Genomic DNA, 27,099 nt, shown 5'->3' with positions numbered 1-27,099 from the left:
AAAACGTGAGCAGTGAGGGCCCGGACCGGGCCCCCTGGCATGTCCAGGCCCGGGTACTTAGTACCCGCCCCTCCCCCTTCTCAGCGGCCCTGATCATGACCTCAGTGCTCTAGATGCCCCCTTGTTTTGGCAGAAGGTAATACATTAGGGCATATTATTTATTACAGATTATGGGCTTGGGTATAAACAATTTTTGGTTGATTCAGCAAAACTTTGCACAATAGGATTCACACCAAGAATAACTACCAAATTTTTAGCATGCATTTTCCTATAACCTTACATCGGGGATTACACTGTGTGACAAATTACAAATTATGTTTGTTTTGACCCTGTTTATCATTATAATCACTATTTTTTTTAATATCCTCATAAAATATATACATTATTCATAGGATCATGTTAGGACACACCAGAATTGGAAGACTTTGGCATGAGTTAGTAGACTTAACATATATTGCAATATGTGGAACTAACATTTCCTGTTTTTATTATAGAAAAATAGTTATTACAGCTTTAATTATGTGTTTGGAGAGTACAGAGTGTACCTGTTTTTTGTCTATACAGTATATTTTAGAAATTTTGGTCTCGATTCATCTTCAGTCCCTTTGTGTGACATATCTTGCATGAAATAGCTCTGTGGATGCTCAGAAACAGACTTTTTATGCAAATGACACTTACTGCTTTCTACTGCCTTTAACTTGAAGGGAGGCTGATTCAAGTTCTGTGTTTCTCTTAAGTATGTTTTTTTAGCCGTATCCTTTGCACCAGCAACAGGGCAAGTTCAAGTGCCGACTGATAGTGATGACTGTCATGACATAGTCTTTGTATTAAAAACTACCTGTCTGTGTGCCACTAGATAGCAAAGAAAATGTTTATGCAAGGAAGGTTGACTATATACTGTAAATGCATTGTATGCGCAGTACACATTAAAAATATCCTGATTTATGTATTTAATATAAAAAAAAAGAAATATTTTTGTTAAAACACATATTTTTATTAATGATTATAGTATAATGAGTTGTTTATTTTCTAAAAAAAAACATATATTTAATATATTCTGATGGGACCTTATATGGCACCTATGAATGTGCTTATCATGCAGTCTGTTTTGTCTGTTAACATACGACAAGTAGTGTTTAGGCAGAGTATACTTGGTGATCACTTGGGTGTTGTTTTTTATTGTTGGTATTCATTATTTGCTATTGTTTACATTTGTTTTGCTGCCCACTGTAATAAAGATACAGTTGTATCATCTCTCACTTTGACCGGGTTTTCCTGAACCTATAGATACCAGGGTTACATAGGCTCTTGCCCTAACACTCTAGTATCCTGACAGTGGCTAATCCCATTGTGGTATTCTCCAGTAACAAAAGCATTTTGTTTGTACTGAAGCTGTAAGATCACTTATACATTTCGCTGATTTTAATAAGAAACATATTTTATTTTATGTTTGAAATAAAAGTTATATTTTAATTGTCAATAATTATCTCTACACAAATAAACAAAGAGAGGACTGTATTGTGCACTGACGATAATCCAACCTTCTTCTTTCTTTTTTCTGTTATACTGTTGGTTGCTGGTAGGTTGCACCTTACGCAGGGATAGAGATGGAAAATCAGTAAAATTCCTAGAGATAATAAACAATCATGAGATAGTTTATTTAATGAGCAGTCTTCTTAATTTCATCTAGTGCAACATATTTCCTTTTCTATTGCCCCTATTCAGGCACTGCACCTGGAGGCATGGGTCGGAGAAGCTAGCATTGGCTGAGTACAGTAAAGGCGTGTATACGCAAATAAGGCTCATGCTGATCTGCATAAACATGCATGTATGCTTGTTAGGTGGTATATCATTTACACATGCTATCAGGTAGGGTGATGATGATCACTTGTCAAAAAACTGTCACAATGTTGCTGATGTGGAGACTCATCTCGACATGTATATGTTTCTGCATATGGGTGGAAAGGTGTTATTATTCCTTTGCTTTTTTAGGAATAATTTACAAACAAATCTGCATCTAACCCACAGTGAGCAATTTTATGTATTTCTTAACCTCAGTACATAAGAAAATGTTTCTGGTTGAAGCAGAAAAAACTGCAAATTGGTTTCAAGAAAGTAGACTTGTTGGATCAATAACATGAGTAGTTCCACAAACTGAGGCACAAGAGCTACATCTGTCATAGCAATACTTCCTATTTTCTAATTAGGCTACAATTCAAATTCTGGGAAATAAGTCTGAAATAAATGAGTAAAGATTGTAGCCCATTAGTGTTTTGCAATGTACAAACTAGTAAAAATGTGAGATTTGTAAAAATGTAACATTGTTAAGGAATATAAATGTAGATGTTAACATTTACAAAGAAAAATACCTTTTGTTAACTCTGTCTGTACCAAAAGTTCATACAACACATATTTCAATGAAAGTACTGTGCCTACATGTTAACCTTTTTACATTAGTCATTTATTCTGCGTATTGCTCTATAATTTCTTTTAGTGTTGCATCTGTCAATACATGATCAATTTAATTTATTCAAGTCACGCAGCATCTCTGTACGAAGTAAAAGAACATTACTTTCCCTGACAAGCCATATTTAGCATTCTCTTTGTTAATTTAAAAGATTATAACTTTGGAAGGCAGTTTAACTAATTACAACTCTTTCTGAACATACATCTATTTTAAATGTATAAAATCATGAAGGTATGTTTTAATGTAGCATGAAACTAAAAAAAATATACATTTTTTTGCAACTGAAAGTTTATTGTAGCTTTTAATATAAGGATTAACGCTGCTATTACTGTTTAATAAGTTGTTCAATCATTGGCTAGAATACTCCGGAGTAAAGGTAATTTGCAAACTGTAGAAAATGTCTAATGTATTTCAAGGTGCACGCCTTTTTCCCAATCTAAAAGATTGAATGTGTTTTCCCACAGAAGGTGCAAATACTTCCGAAAAAAGTATAAAATGAAACATGATCTCCACCACCTTATGGCAGATTCTAGTGGTCCTTGACTGCTGCAAACTTTACAACCACTACATACTGCATCTATAAATCAGAGACTATGGGCTTCATTTCTTATACCCACATATTGACTGCTCCCATCCCTCATTGGGTACAGTGACTGCTTCCCTTGTCACACATGTCAGATGACACCCCCTCTCACTCCCTCTGGTTTCCCTGACTAATCGCTCTCCATCCCTTTTACCCACTGGATAAATGCTCCCAATTATCACTTCCATAGCCTGGATGACAATTATATCAGAGAAAGGGTGGGGGGCAAACCTATATCTTTATTAGGATCTCATGGGGTCTCAATTCAACTCTGCCTTATGGTAAGAAAAAGGCTGTGTACCCTCCTGCAAAGCAGTATCCTCCCCTCCCAAAATCTATCCTCTTCACTCCTTTATTTCATTTAAATCGTCTCATTTTTTTGGCATATGGGTGCCGTAGTTGCACTCATATTCCTAATTCATACTCAGCTGCAAGCTTCCCAGGTAAGAATTTGCCTTCTGCGCCTCCATGTTAGTGGCTGGTGGTTAGTGTGGAAGTCCCATGAGGAACTAAAAAGACTGAGTCAGTGACAGTATATTTTAGGAGCTCCCTAAGCATGGGCACTCTAGTCTAAATACCTAGATTTACATACTGGTAGTGCTGGCCCTGGCAAGCCCTCCTAAAACTTGACTACATTTGATATTAGCCAAAGGCTAAAAAACAGTTTCAGAGTAACGGATGCATGTATATAAATATGTCCATAGTCAATACAGAAAAAAAAAAAGATAAATCTTTTTATACATTGGAAAATCAAGAAGAGTTAGGGAGTATTCCAAGCTATTGTTATTATTATTATTATTATTATTATTATTATTATTGTATTATTATTTATCTTTATAGGGTGCCAAATGAGGTACACAGCAACATACCGTGGGAAAGGGGCAGACAAACGATTGACACAGGGGGTGAACTAATGTAAAGGGATCTGAGGACAAGAAGCAAAGAGGGAGAGATGAAGGAAGAAAGAGGTTAGGTATACTACATGGTGAAATGCTTAAGTGAAAGACTGGTATGTTTTTCTAAACAGGTGGCTTTTCAATGACCGTTTCAAGTTAAACTATACTTCAAGATCAAAATATAAATAATCCTCCAAACGGAGGAGAAACTTATGAGAAAAGCTATTTATATTGAGTCACCAATTGGGTGTTTAAAGGTAAGATCCAGGCTTGTGCTGTCATAGAACATTCACCTAACAATGATCAACTAGACAATTTAAAGTATTAGTATAGTAAAATACTGGAACCCATTTCCACCTGAATGTGATAATTCTGTGCCCTTCACACTAAACGCACAAGGAAATCATAATTTGTGTTTAGATATATCTAAATCTTGCTAGAAACTTATAGGGCCTGATTCATTAAGGAAAGTAAGGCAAAAAAATGAGTAAGTTTTCTCCTGGACAAAACCATGCTACAATGCAAGGGGGCAAATTAGTTTATTATTTTTCACATAAGATAAATAATGGCTGCTTTTTCATGTAGCACACAAATAATCTGAATTTTAAAGTTGATCTAGAACATTTACCTCCCCCTCTAATGCAACATGGTTTTGCCAAGGTGCAAAATTACTCATTTTTTTGCTTTACTTACCTTAATAAATCGGGTCCATAGTATTCAGCCTAATCCCAGACTTGGTGTATCCATAATTTCTAGCAACAAAATATGAAGCTGTGATTAATTTTTGACCATAAATTTGTAAAATATTTTTATGACAATATAATTTAATTAATTTACTATTCTTCAAATCTGACTAAATTTAAAATTGAAATGAATTCACTAAAGTCTGACTTCCCTTAACTAGTAGAACTACAGAGATGTGTCTGTGGTTGTGCTATGTGTCACAGAGTAGTTTTTGGTAATGCTCATTTAACAGGATACTTTACCAACTAGCATAATTAAATAAAAACACTATTTAGGTACAAATGTGATGAAAGTTGCTCATGTGTTAGATATTTATGCATGTATTTATTCTTCCATTGCATTTCTCCTGTGTTCCTCTTTGTATTATGTATAACAACAAGAGCAAGTGCATTTGCTTCCACATATAGAGAACTAGTTAGCTAACACTTCTAGGTTACTCACTAACTAACCCACTAACTATTCACTGCAATGGCAGCATTTGGGAGCTAAGTGGCAATGACCACATGAGTTAAATATTTAAAGTGCAGTTGACTAGAGTCTGAGGACCTTATTATAGTCAATATTCAAATGCTCAACTGTTATGCCCTCAGTTTTATAGTGGGTAGGGATAGAGTAACCAGTAGCCAATTAGCTCATCACAATACTTGCAACAGCAGGGGATGAGTGTGCTGATCTTGTGAGAGACAGGAACCTGTACACTTGATTATGTAAGTGAGGACAGGGCCACATGTGACTTGGGGCATTGTCATGATGTCTATAGGGTAATGGAGACATAGGAAGCAATGGTTTAAAAATTATTGGGGGCGCCTTTCATTATCCACAATTTGTTTGCAAAATGGCATGCATACAGTTGATTTATGGGATGACAGCACAAATATTGGAGGTGCTCAAGCACCCACAGAGCTTGCTGCTTTGAATGGAGACAAGCTGTCATGAATTCAAAGTCAGGATGGGCCTCGAAGTCTGCTTAGGTGGATACTACCCCCCGAGAGGCACGGAGTCTAATGGAAGAAGTTTTCACCAAAGATCCCCGCAAGAGGATATGGACTTAGCGGCTCTCTAACCGCAGGTCACGGTCCTCTAGGGGGGGCGATGAGCGAGACTGAATGGATGGACAGGAGATAAAGGTGGTAATGCGGATATGTCAGAAAGCTGAGGTCCTGATGAGCTGTAAGCCCTGAAGCAGGGTCAGAGGAGATGCGCAACGATCTGCAGAGTGGGGGCAGCATCTTGACTGCAGAGGTGATACAGAAGTACACTGTAAAGCGCTGACGCTGCAGGATGGTGAAGCGCTGAGTTCCTGATGAGCTGGAAGCCCTGGAACAGGATCAGAGGTGATGCACAACGATCTACAGAGTGGCAGCAGCATCTTGACTGTAGAGGTGATTCAGAAGTACACAGGAGAGCAACAGGCTGTAGGATGGTGAAGCGCTGAGGTCCTGATGAGCTGGAAACCCTGGAGCAGGATCAGAGGTGCAACGACGTCCTAACAGATAAGGAAACCTAAAGATCTGGCACCTTAGTAGGGAGGCAGGTGTTTTAAATAGACAGGGCTGACAGGCAATTAGCCAATCACAGAGCTGTGTTATAATTTTGAACATCCAAGTGTTATACTCACCTGCTCCACGAACCTCGCACAGCCGGCCGCCTGTCACTTCCGGGTTGCGGCATCGCCGATCATCTGACCCCCGTCGGGTAATTCAAAATTCCGCCTGTCTTCTGTATTTAAATCACGCTCTGACACAGGGCTTGTGTCAGAGCAACAGGTTACACTCCTGACACCTGGCTCTCTGTATCTGCTTCCTGTGTTCATTTCTGTGTTCCTTTCTGCATCTCCTGTGACCTACTGGTGTACCTGACCCGGCTTAAACAGGCTACTCTATTGGGTTTTCTTTTGGCATGACAGACTTCTGCTATAGTGTACCAGACCCGGCTTGGCCCTCATAACTCTATTTGGATCATCCTTTGGTGTGACAGACATCTGCTATTGTTTACCAGACCCGACTTGGCCCTCATTACTCTACTGGATCATCCTTTATTGTGATGGACATCTGCTATTGTGTACCAGACCCGACTTGGCCCTCATTACTCTACTGGATCATCCTTTATTGTGATGGACATCTGCTATTGTGTACCAGACCCGGCTGTACCTTGACTACCCTCGGAGGAATCTCTGCTGTACATCTGTGTATGGCCACAGGTATCTTTCCAGTATTACTTTTCCACTTGCCTTGTCTATCGATTCTTCACATTTGTAAGCTTAAGTAGGGGCCGCAACCTGTAGTTTCTCAGCGGTCAAGCCCATCCTGCCTTGCGGAAGTTTTTGGTGAAGGTCTGAGAGGCTGTTAGACGCCACGCCACGCCCTGCTGAGCTGGTGCTAATACTGACTGAGGGACTCCCCTGAGCATAACACCAGGGGCTAGATTGACTAAACTGCGGGTTTGAAAAAGTGGAGATGTTTCCTATAGCAACCAATCAGATTCTAGCTGTCATTTATTTAGTGCACTCTACAAAATGACAGCTAGAATCTGATTGGTTGCTATAGGCAACATCTCCACTTTTTCAAACCCGCAGTTTAGTAATTATACCCCCAAGTGTGCTTTGTTTGACAGTACATGATTATATAATTTTATGCAAGCATTTTTTGTATTCAATATGTCGATATTTAGTTACATAGTGGTAGATAGTTACTGTGGAGTGGAATATTTATTGTAAGGTTAATGAGTTGGAGGAAGGTGTTAGCCATTGGTGAGGGGAAGTGTGTGTCACATACAGATACTTATGGTACCTAATGGTATGGGTTGGGGTAGGTGCTACAAGTAGTGGTTTTTGAGCGCTTTGTTGGCATATGCCTGGAATATTATATACAGTGCCATATTAAGGATCACAAGGGCTTGGAGCTGAAAAATCTGATGAACCTACTGTTAGTGCTGCTCTATTACTGGAGGGCTTGTGGTCAGCATTGTGTAGGTGTGACTAGTATCAACAATCTAAGTCTCCCTACCATCTTCCCTTTTGATGAGCTCACCACTAGTTGGGAGGTATGCTATTGTACTCTGGCTCTACACTCGGACACATAGATATTGCTATGCAGATTAATCACTTCAAATAAAACAAATATTTCAAAAAGAAAAAATGTGCTGGGGAGCACGGTGGTAGAGTGGTTAGCACTTCTGCCACTCAGCACTGGGGTCATGAGTTTGATTCCAGACCATGGCCTTATCTTTGTGGAATTGTATGTTCTCCCCGTGTCTGCTTGGGTTTCCTCCGGGTACTCCGTTTCCTCCTACACTCCAAAAATATACATGGGGGTTAATTGGCTGCTATCAAATTGACCCTAGTCTGTGGTTCTGTCTGTGTTTCTGTGTGTTAGGGAATTTAGACTGTAAGCTCCAATGGGGCAGGAACTTAATTGAGTGAAAAATATTCTCTGTACAGTGCTGCGGAATTAGTGGTGATATTTAAATAAATAAATGATGGTTATGATGATAATACCTCCATCATATTTCCCTGTCACAAAATAGTTGATCTGCTTGTTATCTGCTCTTAAAGGTGCTAGACTTTCACATACTTTAAGTCCTATTTAATAATTTCTGTGGAGGCAGGCCCGGCGCTCCCATTAGGCAAGGTTAGGCACTTGCCTAGGGCGCCGGGCTCTGGAGGGCGCCTGGAGGGCACAGAACTGGAAATTAATTTTAAAACTGTGCGGCGACCGCTGACCGTACCTGTCACGGCCGCCGCACAGCATGCAGATGCACGGGGAAGGGGGGAGAGGCTATGCTCACCACCGCCGCCTCTCTGCTCCGTCTCCTCCCCTCCACTCACTAGTGTCAGTAAGTGGAGGGGAGGAGACGGAGCAGAGAGGTGGCAGTGGTGAGACAAGGTAAGAAAAGACGGGGGGAGGAGGGAGGAGGGCGCCGATTTTTGCGGGGGGGGGGGGGGAGAGGGCGCCGATTTTGCCTAGGGCGCCATGGACCCTAGCACCGGCCCTGTGTGGAGGAGTCATCATGCTGTACACCTCCCCAATTGAAAGCTATGAAGTTATATCCATGAGTTCAGTCTGTCTGTTGTACAATTCACTATCTACACACATCATCATCATCATCATCACCACCATTTATTTTTATAGCGCCACTAATTCTGCAGCGCTGTACAGAGAACTCGCTCACATCTGTCCCTGCCCCATTGGAGCTTACAATCTAAATTCCCTTACAAACACACACACAGATCGAGAGAGACTAAGGTCAATTTGTTAGCAGCCAAATTGCATTCGCCTGATTTTCCTCATCTGTAAGTGTGCCCTAAATTATATAGTAATACTTCCTAAGCCAATTGCCTTTCTGTACTGACAACAGAAATTTCATCACTCCCTCTATCCAAAATACGTAACACCCATGTTAATAAACTTTCACCTGGTTTCTGAATAATCATTTTGTGATTTTTATGTCATGTGCTGTGACAGCGATTGTACATATCTAGTGCAGTTTGAATTGTAATGACAATAAATGTTTACTAAGTATTACCTTATATGCTTCTACTTATTCTTGCCTAAGCTTTATTGATCTAAAACACTCTTATTAAAATAGCTATTCGATTCTGCATTGCTCACAGTTCAGTCTCAAATTCCTCCTGTTTCTGGGTACACTCATGGGGTAAAATGTATCAAGCTGTGACTTTGTGTAGATTTACAATTCACTACAAATCAAAGCTGGATGTTTTATGCAGTGGTTTTGAGTTAAAAACTGAAATCAGCTAAATTTTCAGTTCAAATCAACGGCACTTGATTTGAACTGCCTACTTCCTTATATTAGTTGTACTTCCTTATATTAGTTAATAGGAGTTAGAGAGTAATGGACAGTGCAGGAGATTGGTGTTTGCAGTAAGTGAATTGAATTTTGATATCTGAGAGTTGTATTGTCTTGTTCTATTTTTGCCTGATATAATATGTTCTGTTGTCTGTGTATTTTGCTGTAAATTGAGTGTTACTTGTATGTGAGTGTGGTGTGAACGTCATTGTTTTCTGGGGGGTTTTATGTGTTGTCTGTGTTTGTTCTGTGTTTGACTTATTTGTGTTACTTGTTGACGGCAATGGCAACAGAAAGGAGAAGACAACAGTCAAGGGCCAGAATGGGAGGAGGAGAGAGTTTTACAGTAGATAGTGGGAGAGGAGGGGCAAGAGGGTGAGGAGTCGCCTGCTGGTACTGGGAAAACAAAATCAGGAAGAAATAGATAGTTTAATTATCAGGAGAAATGTGTACTATTTTCACATATTGTTCCTGTATATAGGAAACTTTTAGGCAGTCAAGCTGCAACAGCTATGGTCAGAAGTTTGTGCTGCCATTAAGGTGGTTGGCCCTATAAGAATAACTATAGAAATAATATATAATCTAAAATACAAAGGTCTGACACATGTAAGTATCTGATAATGCCATGACATGTTTTAATTTCGCAGCATACACCTAATTTATTCCACAGCATACATTTAATCAAGTTCCATTGTTTAATCCACAGGTTCATCACAAATGCAGTCTACGCAACCATACCTTCAGCTTGCAGGTGAGACATTAGAAGGTCCGCCTAGGTTATAAAAGAATTATAATTAACTAATGATATGGGGCCTGATTCATTAAGGAAAGTAAGGCAAAAAATGAGTAAGTTTTATTCTGGACAAAACCATATTACAATGCAAGGGTTGCAACTTAGTTTATTATTTTGCACATATGATAAATAATGGCTGCTTTTTCATGTAGCGCACAAATACTCAATTGCTTTATTTGTACACTGATTTTTAAAGTTGATCTAGAACACGCCTTACCCCAACTAACTATAAATCTGTCTTCACATTTTAAATTTACCTCCCCCTCTAATGCAACATGGTTTTGCCAAGGTGCAAAATTACTCTTTTTTCTTGCTTTACTTTCCTTAATGAATCAGGCCCATTATCATTATGTTTTCTTTCTCAATACCTTAGCCCCATAAAATATGGTAGAATATGTAATTATATTTTGCACATAAAACATTGTACTTTTTTCACAGGAACATCACTAGTTTATTTATGAACCAAAGCAATACAGTGTTCACACCAGGAGGAAGACGGTTAGGAGTCACTAATTTTTCAGTGCCAAATCTGCCACCTAAAAATAAAAAATAAATATATTTAAGATGAAAAAACATGTTTACATTTGTATGAGTACACATTTGGGGGCATATTTACTAAATTGTGGGTTTAAAGAAGTGGAGATGTTGCCTATAGCAACCAATCAGATTCTATCTTTCATTTATTTATTACATTCCACAAAATGATAGCTAGAACCTGATTGGTTGCTATAGGCAACATCTCCACATCTATTTAAAACCCACAGTTTAGTAAATATACCCCTTTGTTATTTAATAAATGTGTTAACACCAATATTCACTCTACTTTTAAAGTTATTTTAAAACTTCATATTTATATTGTCAATGTTCAGAAAACATACATTAATAATGGTACTTAAATAGTATATGGGTATTATTGTTATGATATCAATATTGCAATGAAATATGTATATTTATTAGGACTCATATTAGTTTTAATACTATATATATATATATATATATATATATATATAACAAAAGAAGAGTAGGGCGCCTCATAGTGTAGTAAGATAAGACAACGTAGCCAATTTGATAGAATATTATGCGTACCAGATGAAGGCTTGATCAAAGCTCATAACATACAGGTATCAGATAGGTACACAGGATCTTCCGTCTGGATCTCTCAGCATGTACAAAAATAAAATATGGAAATCGATAATAGTGTAGTATGCCAATAAGGACTACTTGTTCACCCAGTGTCGCAATTCACTGATCACCATAATAAAAACACCGGTGGCTAAAGCACACAAAATCCGTGTTTGTGACACACCAATTGGTATTACACGTACCAGAGAAAAGAACAAATAGGCTTATCTGTAACTGAATATCAGCAGCAGGCTCCAGCACGTATCCCCTCATAGATTTCACAGGCGATATGCATAGAGAAATAATAATCCATATAGTGAAGTATGAACAAGTAGTAATTTATTATCATAAAAATGCAGATATTGCATTCACATTTGGTTGAAATAAAAACAGCAGATCAGTAAATCCAGAAATAGTGTCAGCAAAACAGCAAGCAAAATATCAGCTGATCCCAAGCATGGTACAAGGCACAGTCACTCAATAATATACACAGCCTGAGTGTATATATATATCAATATATATATATATATATATATATATATATATATACATACACAGTTCATGATAACAGCGGTTAAAATCACATTGTATAGCTCATTAACGATGAAGTCTCTACAAGAAGAAGACCTAAGACGTATATTAATGTGTACTAAAATTCATAAAATATAATAAGTATTTTACATTCAAAATGATTGTGAATTCGTTTTTTTTCTGTAGTTTATCAAGAAATTAAAAGCTCAATTTATTTCTCTTCTTAACTGGCATCAGGGGTCCCTCGGCTCTGACCACTCATCTGTGCAAGGTCACCTCAACGTGCTCCTGGCCAAAAAGGCCACTTGGTCCCTTAAATGGATCCAACAGTGGCTCTTTGAGCTTTGAAATGTGGTTCCTGGCTGAGAGCATCAACAAGGTATAGTTGACCAGGCTTTGGCAGGGGCTGGTTGGAAAACATTCTGCTGCTCAACTGACCAAGAGCAGTCTCGTCTTGTGACCTCCTCTGAAAAATGCAGGGAAGTCACAGTGTCAGACAATCCAATCAGGGAAGGAAAAAGAGAGTGTAGTGGAATGTGTGCAGGTCTGTAGGCATGTGGGAATATCTGATGGAATGTATGGGTAATTTGGGTTTATCTGACGGCACATGTGGGTAGATTTAATGGTATGTGGAAAGATCTGATGATATGTGGGGAGGTTGATGTGTATGTAAGGGGCATGTAGGGAGATCTGAACGCATATGTGGAGATCCAATGGGCATGTAAAGAGGTGTGAGGGATTGTGGATACAGAAGCAGCGTGTAGCTATGGAGAGACTATAAGTAGACCTTTGAACCCTCCTCCGCTCCACACAGCAGTGAAGTAAGAGCTGTGCTGATTTTATGATTATTCGGGACGTATTGGCAATATTGGATGCTTTCTTTGTTGTTTTGCAAGATATTGTAAGTTATGTTATATTTTTAATGTATGTGTGTATGGTATGTATGCGCGTGTTTCTACTGGGTATATGTATATGCACACAAATATAGAAAGGTAAAGTTGGCTCTTGTGGTACCTGTAGATATTTTTTAGCTCTTGGTCTCTGACTGGTTGGCCACCCCTACTCTATTCCATGGAGGTAGCTTCCGCTCCAGATGGCCTCCCAGTTTTATATGATAAGAAATTTGCTGAAGTTCTGGCTCCTAAGCTTACCTCCCTCTTCAATTAAAGCCTGCATGGTGAGACCTTTGACCCTGCCACAACGAGGGCTAAGGTGTTGGTTATGCCTAAAGAAGGAATATTATTAAAACAATGACCTAAGGTTCTTGCTAAGGTTCTTACTAACAGGCTCAATTTGGTCCTGTCATTATTAATGCATCTAGATCAGTTTGACTCTGTTCCCTGGCCTACAGGCGACAGACAACATCAGGTGGATTATTAACTTAATTCATCACGTAAATGAGTGCAGGTTGTCATCTCTCTTTCGCTCCTTAGATTTCGAAAAGGCCTTTGGCTGCTTTGGGCGACCCTCCTCACTTCCTGTGGTTTTTGGGATAAGTTCCACATGGTTATATCAGCTCTGTATCACAATCCCACTACCTCAGTCCTGGTAAATATGTGTGCCTCCCCTCCATTTCCTGTGAGCAATGGGGCTAGACAAGGATGCCCTTCATCCACTCTTATCTTTGCTCTGACCATTGATTCTCTAGCCATCAAAATAAGCTTGAATACGAACATTTTCGTTATAGTTATGGTATGCAGCAACTATAAAGTTGCTCTTTACGTGGATCACACTTTTCTTATTATAACAAAAACCGTGATTTTGCTCTCAAATTTGTTCAATGAAAACCAGTGTTTTTCATTTCTATCTAACTTTAAAATAAACACTACTAAGATGTAAATTCAGGATTTCTTCATTTCCCTACAAGAAAAAGCATCTGCTCAAGTGTAACCTTCCCTTTCACTTTGCACTCCAGTCAAATTAAGCACTTATGAGTTACAATCACCAAAAAGGTCAATGGTCTTTATCAAGCCAACTATCTTTCCCCTCTGCTAAATTGCATTAAAAATTACCTAGATTTATAGAACAGTCTCATGATCTCTTGGATTTGACACAGCACCTTGATAAAGATGAACATCCTACTGGGACTATTGTATTCCCCCTTTGACTATCTCCTCCCCGAAAAAGCTAGTTATGTGATTTATCTGGTCCAGTAAAAATCCGCAGACAGGCCTCCACTATTGAGACTCTTTGCTTCACTGGCCACCCCTCCAAAGCCTTCTTTTTGATGCTATATAACACTCCCCTCCCTTTTTAGAATGGCAGAAGCCTTTATACCAAACAAAATGGGAGGCTGATTTTGGTAAACTTCTAGACCCGGAGGAGTTGGCCGATATAACGAAGTCCTGCACTAATGTCTACGTCAAAGAGAATGCCTAGAAATTATTCTACCAATGGTATTATGTCACAACTAGGCTTCATGCCATTTTTCCCTGTGTACCAAATGCTTGCTGGAGGAATTGTGGCCAAATGAGATCTTTCACAACTGATGTAGCTGCCCTAAACCTCAACCATTTTGGAAATAAGTAATTTCCCTAGCCACCAATGTTATTAATCTGCAGATCTCACTTGACCCTAGACATATTTTGCCCCCTGCCAATCCCAGATTTCCCTAAGCATGCTATAAGCTAGTTAGGCATATCATGAGTGCTTCGACATGCCAACTAGCAGTCTTGTATAAGAATCCCCTCCCTCCTGCCATGTCAGTCTGCAAGCATGTGCAGCACATATATCAAATGGAGCATACAATGAGCATCCTGAGAAACTCCTTTTCATCTTCCTACAAAATATGGGCTTCATGGACCGCCTATCACAACCCACCTCTTCTCAGTCTCTATGTTAAAATGTAGTCACTGTCTGTGGCTGGATCTCATATAAATAACTTATGGTATGAATTTATTTAACTGAAATAGCGCGGAGCGCTTATTTATATAAATTGCCAATGCACTTATTTTTAATATTGTGTATATTTTGAGAAAGGAAATCGATATTTCTGAGACCACGGTAGAAAATGTGTTTTTTTTGTTTAGCCTCTCTAGAGGAAATGCATTATGTCTGATGTATATATCTGATACAATGAGCCTTTGTTAACAAAGCCTTTGGTGTATTGTGATGTGGAGAAGTGGCTTGTTTTGGGTTTTGTTGTTCTGTGGGAATGTGTATACGGCGACTGTCTGAAGAAGGTATTCATGTCAGATAGACCTTTTGACTTGCTAGTATGTATTCTGCCTCTGAAAGAAGAGACAGGAAGTCACAGCAAGGTTTTTAAGAATTTCATAGCTTAGTGTAAATATTAGTGGCTTTGCAATGCATGTAAGTCTATGTGTGTGTAAATAGGTTATATCCTGATACTAAAATTAGCCTGTGTCTAAATTGTATAAAAGGCACTAGCTTGTATTGGAAACTTGTTCTTCTGATTTCAACATCTGACCTGATCACTGGACCCTTAACCAGTGTGATAGCAAATAAACATCTTGCTTCAAAGACCTGCTTGGAAACATCTTCAATATTGCTGTATTCCTGTGACCTGCAGATTAGACCCTAAAATCTAATCCGGCTGTCTCTGAGGTTTGGACTCAAGCTATTCCAGTACCACCGCTCTGCCTGCTACCCATGCAGTCTTGGTCAGTGTGATAGACCAGGGGGGATCCATCCACAACTTCCCTGATCCATAGTAAGAGGTCGGGAATACCAGCCCAGGTACACCAGCAACGAGATACGCTAGCAGTGTCAGTTACCTAGAAGAAAGCCGGTTCTGGATGCCGGTATAGAAGTCCAGTGGTGGCAGCCTTTGTAAGCCCCTCCTACTGTGGCACAATGGTGCATTTGGGATAACAAAAGGGAACGGTGGCAAAGTAAGCCTAGCTGGTTCCCAGCTACAACAGACAGGGTGGCATAGGCGGTCCATCCTGTCACACTGTCTTTCCAAAGTTTTGGTCTACTTTTCTGTAAATCATGGCTCTTTCTCTAGGCCCTTATGAACCCCCCCCATCCCTTCTTCTTCCTCTCCCACCTTGTTGGTAAAATTTTCTAGCTCATATTTGTAACATGGAATTCTGAATTATGCTACACTCTGATTTATATTTCTGATTGATAGCCTGTTGATATTGTGATATTTTAACCTTCATTTGTACTGCTCTTTCAAAAAAGAGTATTTTTTTTAATTTCCTGATGTAACTATGTTTATTATTATTATTATTATTATTATTATTATTACTATTATTATTATTATTATTATTATCTTTTATTTATAAAGCTCCAATATACTATGCAGTGCTGTCCACTGAGGGGATCATGACATAAACAAATTACATACAATGACATCTTACAAAAGGTTAAAATGGTCTTGCCCAAATGAGCTTACAATCAAAGAGGTTTGGTGAACAGCTGATACATAAACAAGCAGAATAGTAATTGTAGCAACTGGACAAAAAAGTGTGTGTTGTTATTATCAAGCATCTGCCTTAATTTATATATCCCAGACTTTACTGCTGTAAGGTACTGCATACTGAGGGTTAAAATAAGTTTACCCTTCAAATTTAGCCTTTTGGAGGAGAGAATGAGTAACAAACAACCATATAAGTTAGTCATTATGATATACATACATACATACAGTGGTGGGATTCAAATAAATTAACAACCGGTGCTCTGCCCTAATGACCGTTTTAAGTATACAAAATACCGAAAGGTAGTTTAATATTTCATGCATTTAATACTCAAATAAGAGCAATAAAAGAGGTACACAAAACTAGATTATGTTATAAGAAAGAGTTTTGTGCCATTGCTTTTACCCCCTTCACACTGTACCATGCTGCTTTTACCCCCTTCACACTGTGCCATGCTGCTTTTGCCCCTCAAAAAACTCTGCCATGCTGTTTTTGCACTTCAAAACACTCTGCCATGCTGCCTTTGCTCCCTCTTGCTTCCGTTCCTTTACTTACCTTTTCTATCGGCTTCTTTCTTCTCTTTTCTTCTCTTTTTGCTTCTTGCCGACTATTCCTTGTGCCGCTCCTCACTGAACATCGGGCATGATGACGTCACGCCCGACATTCAGTACGGACGAAGCAGGGAGGAGGAGTGCCAACGCCGCGGAAAGGTGAGTATTATTTTTTTTTTTTTAAAGGGCCTCCTCCCCCCACCAACGAAGAGGGTCACCGGTTCGCCGAACCGAGCTTAAAATTAGGTATCAGTTCTGGCAAACCAGCTGAATCCCACCACAGCATACATACAAACATACATATAAAAATCTGTTTGTATTACTCCCAAAATTTCAGAGGTATCCAGGCCTTTTAAATCTAATAGTTACAAGAAGATATTGAAGTGCATAACTGGTAACAGATACTGGTAACAATATCTGTTACCAATCAAAGTTGTTCAACAGTGAAATTAGTGTAAACATAAAAATATCATAGAAGTTTAAAAATGGTGCTAAAAATGTACATCAATAAACATGACATTGAATGAATAAATAAATGCAGTAAACTATATAAATTAAAATAAATTAAAATTTAGTGATACCTCTGATGGGAATGTAATGAATGGGACTAATCTGTATAAGATTAAATTAAATTAAATCATGTATACATGAAAATATATGACAAGGAAAAAAGGTAGTGAAATAACTGAATATTTGAATAAAGTAAAAAAGCCGATTTCTCAAGCAGTCTACATTCATTATATGCAGTGAAGAAATGGGAATTTTTCTCTGTGGAAAAGAAAGCAAGGTGGAAATTGATTGGATATCCAAAACAGAAATAGTACGCTCTGCTTTTACATCCCCCAAGATGTGTTATTCTGCTTTGCTTTAATAAAGTCAGCCTTTACCAAAATAAGAATATTGATCACTATCACAAATGCTGTTACTATACTCACAGCAGTTTTTAAAATTGACCACATGCTGTAACTATACACACAATGACTTTTACAAATGTTGGACAGATCTCCAACAGACACGGACATAGCAATGTGTTATGGACACCTCGTTTAGTATTGTTTGGGGACATAAGAGATCTCAGCAAAGAAATCAAAATAAATCTGTTGGAGATTCATACATATAAAAATAAATACTTAAAAAAAAGTGTTTTTCGTTTCACATTCATTATTAGTACATCAAGTCTTTCAATATTGCTTTAGCAATCAGTATACATATATATATACATATATATGTATACATATATATATATATATATATATATATATATATATATATATATATAACCGTAGATTATTTCAAGTAAGGAATTGGTGAATTACTGTAATCAATGTTTTGAAGAAATAAATTATGGTGGTGACGTAGGATCCACCCCCAAGACACCTACTGGTACCTCATAAGTGGGTCCAGTGATCAGAAAGTCATAGACCCACTTGCTTAGTGATGCTGTACAGCTGTCGATTCACTCAGACAAAGTACACAGGGACGTGCTGGGAAGGCAGATGCAACACTCCATCATTGATAAGTGTTTTTTTTTAAATTGAGCTGAAGGGACTTCTTTATCCCTGTTTCACTCTCTTCAGACTCTCTGCCCTCTAGAAGTATAGCTGATGTTCCATTCAATCTGTCATTTGTCAGATCAGCCAGATATATAAAGACAAATTTCCACCTGAATAGGTGGCATTACAAACTGGTTTATCTTTCACCATCTACTTTTTACTGAACAGCAAGGAAGAAAAAGGTGAGTGCATCCTCAAAGTAAGAAATTCTTCAGTACAGTGTGTAAAGCATGCAAATAATCCATATTATTATCTGTTATTACATTGCTCTATATGTTCATGACTGAATTGCGAATTTTAAGCTTTTACATTTTATATCAACTTATGTGATTTCTTTCTTTGACGTATTTCTTTAAGTTATTGAAAGTTGAATGTTTATTTGGCTAAGAAACACATTTAGTCAACAAATCTACACCTTAAAGACCTTAAATACACGCACAACTTAAAAAAGATGTCTTATATTTTATTTATAAACATACTAACATATATTATAATATAATAATAATAAAAATAATAATAGTAATAATAATAATAATAATAATAAGAAGAAGAAGAAGAAGAAGAAGAAGAAGAAGAATTAGTAGTAGTATTAATAGTGGTACTAGACATTATTTAAAGTATGGTTAAACTAAGATGCCTTTTAGATATTATAGGGAAAAAATATGTTACATTTAATGGTGTTGTTTTGGTTTTTGCCCTACCAAATCTAAGAGGAATTGGCTGCATGCAAAAGTACTGTTTTCATTAGCAGTTACTTCCATTGTGCATTATTTATGGGCTACTTTGTGTGAAAAATATAAACTAAATCAATGCAATACACACAGGGCATACAATAAAGCACTTAAGGCTGACTAAATTTCTTCACACAGCAAATCTTATTGAGTATCGCTCTTTTAGCTCCTTTTCACATATAAATGTCAAGCACTAGAGTTGTTTTTCCTAAATACACATGGGAAGTCTAACCCCTTTATTTACTGTCACTGACGGTTCTTAATGCTGTAAAAATCATTTTTGCTTCAATGAGGGATAGCATTGTGGTATCAACATGAATATCTATGATCCATTACAAGCCTTAGTGGTAATTAAATGCATGTGTAGTCATACTATTTTAATTCAAATTATACTGAAAATATTTTTTAATTAAATTTATCTTATCTTATAAAACTGGATTATATTATAGAATATCCTTGTAACTATTTATTTGTCATACACTCCAATTTTGGGGCAATAAACTCTTTAAGGTGATATATAAAAGTAGGCTTGCACCTACATTGATATAAAATATATAAAAACTATAATTTGCCATTTTTTTTAGTAACATTAATAGCAGATTTAACTGCATAACTTATCATGTGTTGATTTAAACTTATTAAAAATATTTGAACAAGTTTACTTTTACTAGTGTGTTTATGAATATATTAAGCCTGTAAGTTGCATAAAATGTACCCTGTCTACTATCACATCAGGGTGAATAATTTAGCAACCTTTGTTAATATCCTGCTTAGTATAGTGAAATAAATTTTTTAAAAAAATAGAAATCAGAACAGATAGAAAACTAATCTTAGATGTGTAATACATGACAACTCTATTTCTATATACTTTAAAGTTACAAAATAGCAAAGTAAATAAATAATACATAATTACTAATAATACAGTATACTAAATTATTAAACAGTAAACAATGTCTGTTTTTCCTGCATTTTAGCTTGTGTTTGTTTTGCACTGTTGCAAGTTTGGATGTATGTTAACATTGATGGACCTGTTTTACAATGCTAAATAATTCATTAGGTGGTTACATTAGTATTTTTCATTATCAGAAAACACAAAGCACTGATGGCAACTTTTTGTTTGGGAGGCAAACACAAATAAGTTGCCCAGACTTCTCTAGCAGTGTGCTACAATGGAAACCTTAATATTGTCAAAACTTTGTAGTTCTAGTTCTAGTTCGTCTAATGTGGTTGTGATTTTATACAGCCAATGAAATATATAGGAAATTATTCAAAGAGCTATAACGATGTGCAACACAGCCCCATCTGACCAGAATCCACTGTATAAGCTCTTTTAGTGACCACTTTACAATGCAGGGATGATTCTAGTGACAGATTTATAACACAAACAGATTTCTGGTGGCATCTATACCAGTGTTTCTTAAACCTGGTCCTCAGGCCACCAACAGTGCATGTTTTCCAAATCGCCTAGCTTTAGCATAGTTGTATTCATCACTGACTGACACCGATCCACAGGTGGTATAATTACTTCCCTTGTCCACCAAATATCTGCTGTATTTACAATACAACCCTGACGGACAAAAAGATACTGTTCGCGAGAGTGGGACGCCCCCCCCCCCCCCCCACACACACACACATAGACACTAACTTTGCCATTCTGCATATGAGAACTTAGTTTTGTATTTTTTGCACTGTCATTTTAAACTCTAGTCCTAAAGATTATCTGTATTTGTTCCTAGGATTACTTAATTATCTAATCATGCTGTATACAGACCCATGGCCAATTGTACGGCAGTTTTCATTGAAACCCAGACTGGGCACCGTCTACATACTACTGTTACTTGTATCACTCAGCCTCATATCTGTCCAGAGCAGATCGCTCAACCATCAAATTGACAACAGAAGTAAGTATTTTGTATCTAGGCAATCGGAACCTGAAACTACTTTTACTTAATTCATGCACTCTGGAGTGGTGATCAGCCCATATTCTGTTACTAAAATATAGTAATACTAACGTACATTATTATGAATAATTATGAGCCTCAGAAAAGCTTTAGTACAGTAACGTTAGTCATTTCCCATAAGTGGTGAATTGCAGTGTTATTGTAGATAGATAGATAGATATAGCTATACAGTATATATACCTATTTATAAAGTATCAAAATAGAGCTTTGTCATAAACATAGAATTATATGGGAATTCTACTAAACACTATATCCAAATTATACCATGATGTAAGGTGAAAACTTTTGTGTGTGGATGCAATATGTTAATATATGGCAACCAAGTATTTAAAAATGGTCCTGACAGCTTTTCCTTGATATTACTTGATTCAAACCAATTCATTTAGAATAAATATGATACCGGACTGAGCACCATACTTAATCTAGGAATATCTGCTAAGATCCACTGAGATAAAATCAGTTTTTAAATGCCGTTGCTATCACCAGAAACAACTTTTTGTTTGCTTTAGTCAATTTTATATTCATTTCTCTTGTGTGGATTTTCCAGAATGCCTAGTCTCATGTAAAAGTGATTGATATTTTAAGTAATGATGTTATGTAGTCTTGTTTAGTTTCCAGAAACTCTTGTACATTAATTCATATCCACAAGCAGTGCAAAAGCTCTGCTCCTGTTGTTTGGCATTTGTAACAATTAGTGTCTAGTGCAATGCAAATAGTAAATCTCATATTGATATAAGATATTGTAATATCTTAAAATAAATTTCTTTATTAAAAAAACAGACACTAATTGTTTATCCATTTTCACTTGAGCATTCAAAATAATTTTAAGATCTAGAGTGGCATTTTACTATGCCAATGTTAATAGTGTCTGGGTCTATGACATATCTTGCATGTAATACCGCTTTCAAACTGCCGCCCCGGCAATATCCCGGGTTTTTCAAGCCGGGTTTTTGCCGAGGCTCGGAGCATCCCAGCTCAGAAACACCATTCATACTGCACCTCGGACCCAGGAATTTCCCGGGTTGACCCCATTCATACTGCACAAGTCTGTGCCCTGGCAATTTGTGGGAGTCATCACCAGAGCAGTTTTCATTGGCTGAAAAATGGTGATGTCATTGAAAGGTGACTGGTTTTTTGACGCATAAAGATGATGCAAAAGTGGGTGGTGATTGTTTACCTCCAGAGACAGGCAGACAGCCAATCAGCTTGTTTTCTGTGCAACCCAGGTTGAAAAACCCGGGTTGCACCATTCATAGTGCAGACAACCCGTCGTTTGAGCTCGCCCCGGCAAAAACCCGGGATTTTGGTGCAGTATGAATGGGGTATAAGTATATCAGGGAGGTTGATGAAGTGTTCAGTGCTGCAGGACACCTTCTAAAGTGAATTTTTATCCATGGGATTTTTGAAAAGCTTATTTAAGAATCTTAATATTATGTTTAGTAAATAGAATTGGTAACATTTGCATAGGGAATAGGAATCATGGAAAATTTATAGGGAGATGTTTCCACTTCTGGGGCTAGATTTACTAAGCTGCGGGTTTGAAAAAGTGGGAATGTTGCCCTTTAGCAACCTATCAGATTCTAGCTTTCATGTATTTAGTACCTTCTACAAAATGACAGCTAGAATCTGATTGGTTGCCATAGGCAACATCCCCACTTTTTCAAACCCACAGTTTAGTAAATCTAGCCCCAGAAGTTCCATTTTACTTTTACTGATCAATTGTAGAATGTTCTCAGCATATAATTTTGAATGGTGACTTGGTAAATTGAGTCCTAAATATTTAGGTGACCTAGTGCTCCATTTGAATAGAAATGTGCCTTTTCAGCATTCCTGTTTTCCTGATATCTATGGTGAAACCTGATATAGCTTATATTCTGACAGTTTATCCAGATTAGAAGACATGGCTCTTTTTGTATTTATGAATATAAAGGAAAATTTCATCTGCAAATGCTGATATCTTAAGTTCTGTATTTCCCACAGTGATTGTTTTCCACACACTCAGCTAATCTAACTGTTGTATGGATCCAGTGGAATATTTAAAAGAAATGGGCATAGGGGGTAGTCCTGTCTGATTCCTCTACTCAGGGAGACATTTTGCATACTCATATTGTTAATTGTCAAAGAATGTCCTAGGACAGGCTTGGCTAACATGTGGCACTCCAGGTGTTTGTGAAACTACAATCCCCAGCATGCTTTGCCAATATATCCATCACTATACAAGCATGCAGTGATTACTCCTATTCTAAAAAAACAAAACTCCGACCCAAACTCTCTCTCAAATTACCGTCCCATCTCTCAGCTCCCTTGCCCCTCCAAGCTTCTAGAGAGACTTGCCTACACTCGCCTCACACGCTTTCTTTCCGCAAACAACCTGTTGGATCCTCTTCAGTCTGGCTTTCGTTCTCAACACTCCACAGAGACTGCGCTGACCAAGGTTGTTAATGATCTGATCACTGCTAAGACTGAACGCCATTACTCTCTCCTAATTCTCCTTGATCTCTCGGCTGCATTTGACACCGTTGACCACTCTCTTCTCATACAAACGCTGCAATCCCTAGGTCTTCAAGACACAGTTCTATCCTGGTTCTCATCTTACCTCTCTAATCGCTCTTTCACTGTTAATTTCTCTGGAGCCACCTCTGCTCCGCTTCCCCTATCAGTTGGAGTACCACAAGGCTCGGTGCTAGGTCCTCTGCTGTTCTCTATCTATAACGCTTCTCTTGGAAATCTAATAAGTTCCTTTGGCTTTCAGTATCATCTCTATGCGGATGATACCCAAATCTATCTATCCTCTCCTGATATCTCGACATCTGTGTTGTCCCGTGTAACTGACTGTCTTTCTGCCATTTCATCTTGGATGTCCTCTCGTCAACTCAAACTTAATCTTTCTAAAACAGAGTTAATAATATTCCCACCCGCCAACAAGAGCATACCTGACATTTCTATCTCTGTTGATAACATGACCATAAATCCCACCCCACAAGCTCGCTGCCTAGGTGTAATCCTTGATTCACGCCTATCCTTTGTTCCCCACATTGACTCTATATCTAAATCATGTTACATACATCTAAAGAACATTTCCAGAATCCGCACATATCTCACACAAGACACTGCTAAAACCTTAATTCATGCACTAATCATCTCCCGCATTGACTATTGCAATTCCCTCCTTACTGGTCTTCCCAAAAACAGACTCAAACCCCTAAAATCTATTTTGCATGCTTCGGCAAGACTGATTTTCCTTGCAAATAGCTATTCCTCTGTTGAATCACTCTGTATGTCTCTACACTGGCTGCCTGTCTTCTACCGAATCCAATATAAAATACTTTTACTAACCTACAAGGCCATCAACAAAGCTGCACCAACATACATCTCCTCTCTTGTCTCAAAATATCTCCCAACTCGGCAACTCCATTCTGCAAAAGATCTGCGTCTCTCATCCACCCTCATTACATCCTCCCATTCCCGGTTACAGGACTTTTTTCGGGCTGCACCCACTCTATGGAACTCTCTCCCTCGCACAATAAGACTCTCCTCTGTTCTACAAACTTTCAAGCGTTCTCTGAAAACCTACCTATTCAGACAAGCTTATAATATTCCTCAACCACCATCTTAACCTCACTACCTTTAGCCTGTTACACAATTTCACACAAGACAACTACCCCCGGACCAACATTGTTGTGTGACAGGATCATTTAGCTTATGAGTCACCTTACCTTTGCAGTCTGGCTGGGCCAAGATGCAAAATGTATACTTAACCTCATGTGTCAATCTCCCATTGTCCCATAGATTGTAAGCTTGCGAGCAGGGCCTTCTCACCTCTTTGTCTGTTTTACCCAGTTTGTTTATTAGTTTATTACGTTTGTCCCCAATTGTAAAGCGCTACGGAATATGTTGGCGCTATATAAATAAATGATGATGATGATGATGATATATAGCAGCTTATTGCTGGAAGGGTGTGCTGGGACTTGGAGTGCCACAGGTTAGCGAAGCCTGCCCTAGGATAATCATTTATTGAGTGGAATAGATGAAGAAAGACAGGACCAAAATGTTGAATTTCAAATATTTTACTTAAGTGAGGCCAGGATATGTGGTCAAAAGCTTTGTCCTCATCTAAATTCACTATTATATAATTTTTTTTCCTTATATTGGTGTTAATGGACGATGGCTGCTATCAAGTGCTGGACATTGTGTATAGAGCGCCTGCCCTTGGTAAATCCTGTTTGTGTTGGGTGTGATAAAGTAGGCAAAATAAAAAAAATAAAGGGTTGCAATGAATTTAGTTAATTTTTGTATCTTGATTAAGTAATGAAATTATTGTAGATGATTTTACTAGTTCCATGTCCTTAATTAGTTGTAGTAGTACAGTTATTCTAGCCAGATGAAAATATTAGATTGCATTCTTATATGGAATTAAAAAGAGTTACCAGATGTGGGACAACGTGAATGGATAGCATTTTGTAATATTCGGTATTCAATGCATCTGTGCCTGGCGTTTTCCCATTGTATAATGAATTAATAAACTTCTTGTTCAGTTATCGGGACCATTAGTATTTCTCTCTCCTCTAATGTAAAATTCTACAGTACTGATTCTTTTAGAAAATGAGTCCCTTTTTGGGGTTTATCCATAACGGGTTAGTTACAAATAATTTTAATGAATTGTTTTATTGCCTTATGTTGGCATTAAATTCATAGTCAAGGTAATTTATCAAAGTATAAAATTGCAGATTTGCAGTAGATTTTAGTTTGCGCTAATTTGTCTGTCTGGTGCATACATATATGCACAACAACGTTGCATTTTTTGGGATTTTCCCCTTCCCCTGTAAAATTACTCTGCATCTAATTTTGCAGGCTTGAGGATCACATCAAAACCCTACCTGCATTTAAATTACTAATGAAATTGAGTGGACATCAGGTCTGTTTTTAAGACACATGTCAATTGTGTGTTTGAATATTTTTAAAAGCTGTGCTTTTGAAAGTATAGGATGACTCCCAATTATAACCACTTTCTGAGCTCATATAAAAAACAGACTTTTTGTGGAAGAAAGAGGCTCTATAGCCAGAGGCCAACCTGGGAACACTCAGTAACTGTGACATATCTGCACCCCAAATCTTATTTAAATATGTCATCCAGCACATAAATTCATCTGTTCCACACTTAGGCTAGGTACACACTGCAAACATTTTTGACCGATATGTTATCTACAATGATTGTACTAATGACTGAAAAAAAGTCACGATCAGCATGCCAATTCATGCGTAGACACTATACATGTTTTAAAAGATTTACCCTCAGATCTGTGCTCTTCAACTGTCATAAACATCGGCTGTCATGAAAAGATCATGACACTGTAAACTATATGGAGATCCTGATCGTCAGTGTATACACACTGCAGGATTGGAAGGATGTCGTTCCATAGCTGAATGAGATTTTAAGTTCTATTGAACAACCAAATGAAACGACGATCAGTATTTTGGAACGACTGTTGTTCATTGTACAAGTATACACACTAATGCGATATTGGTCCAAACAGTCCTGATTATTGGCTGTAGTGTGTATCAAACCTTAACTAGAAATGATCTAATCTGTCCATTTTACATCCCTGTAAACGCTGCCTTCTAAAAGAGCAGATCCATGTGCTTCTTATAGAGTCGAGTGCATATGCACAGAAAAAAGGTGCAAAATGTGACAAAATGTTATATGTGCTGTTGGGATGCATACTGCATTGTTGTATGTGTGGTAGTATTTGTCTTTAAGATACTCAAACTGATTACTTTGTGTTAGAGCTTTGACATTTCTTCTCCTTCCTGCCTACTGATTACTTATTCACAATAATTGTAGTAGTCAGCTAGCTCCAAATATGGGCACTTAGTTTAGAATTAGTTAATCCCTATGGTGAGATGATCATTTGTGAAAAAATAGCTTGTTAACTGACACTTTAATCAATACTGAAAAATCAGCTTGAAATATCAATC

The 27,099-nt window shown here is 37.8% G+C and overlaps 1 protein-coding gene across 2 annotated transcripts in view; it reads left to right on the top strand.

Moving 5' to 3' along the window:
- The window catches only part of LOC142158487 (prolactin-releasing peptide-like), a 72,648-nt gene that overhangs the window by 24,448 nt on the left and 21,101 nt on the right, over positions 1-27,099 (top strand). Inside the window, exons 1-3 of one of the 2 annotated variants that reach the window (XM_075212462.1) lie at positions 9,534-9,570; positions 10,203-10,247; positions 20,899-21,063. In XM_075212462.1, coding sequence (XP_075068563.1) covers positions 10,214-10,247; positions 20,899-21,063 — 199 coding nt within the window. In that variant the 5' untranslated portion in view covers positions 9,534-9,570; positions 10,203-10,213. Of the gene's footprint in view, positions 1-9,533; positions 9,571-10,202; positions 10,248-20,898; positions 21,064-27,099 lie in introns of those variants that run through there. The other variant, XM_075212463.1, reaches the window with a different exon arrangement.

The sequence above is a fragment of the Mixophyes fleayi genome, chromosome 5 (assembly GCF_038048845.1).
Source record: "Mixophyes fleayi isolate aMixFle1 chromosome 5, aMixFle1.hap1, whole genome shotgun sequence".
NCBI lineage: Eukaryota > Metazoa > Chordata > Amphibia > Anura > Limnodynastidae > Mixophyes > Mixophyes fleayi.
The sequence above is the reverse complement of the archived record's forward strand: the minus strand, read 5'-3'. Positions and strand labels throughout refer to the sequence as shown.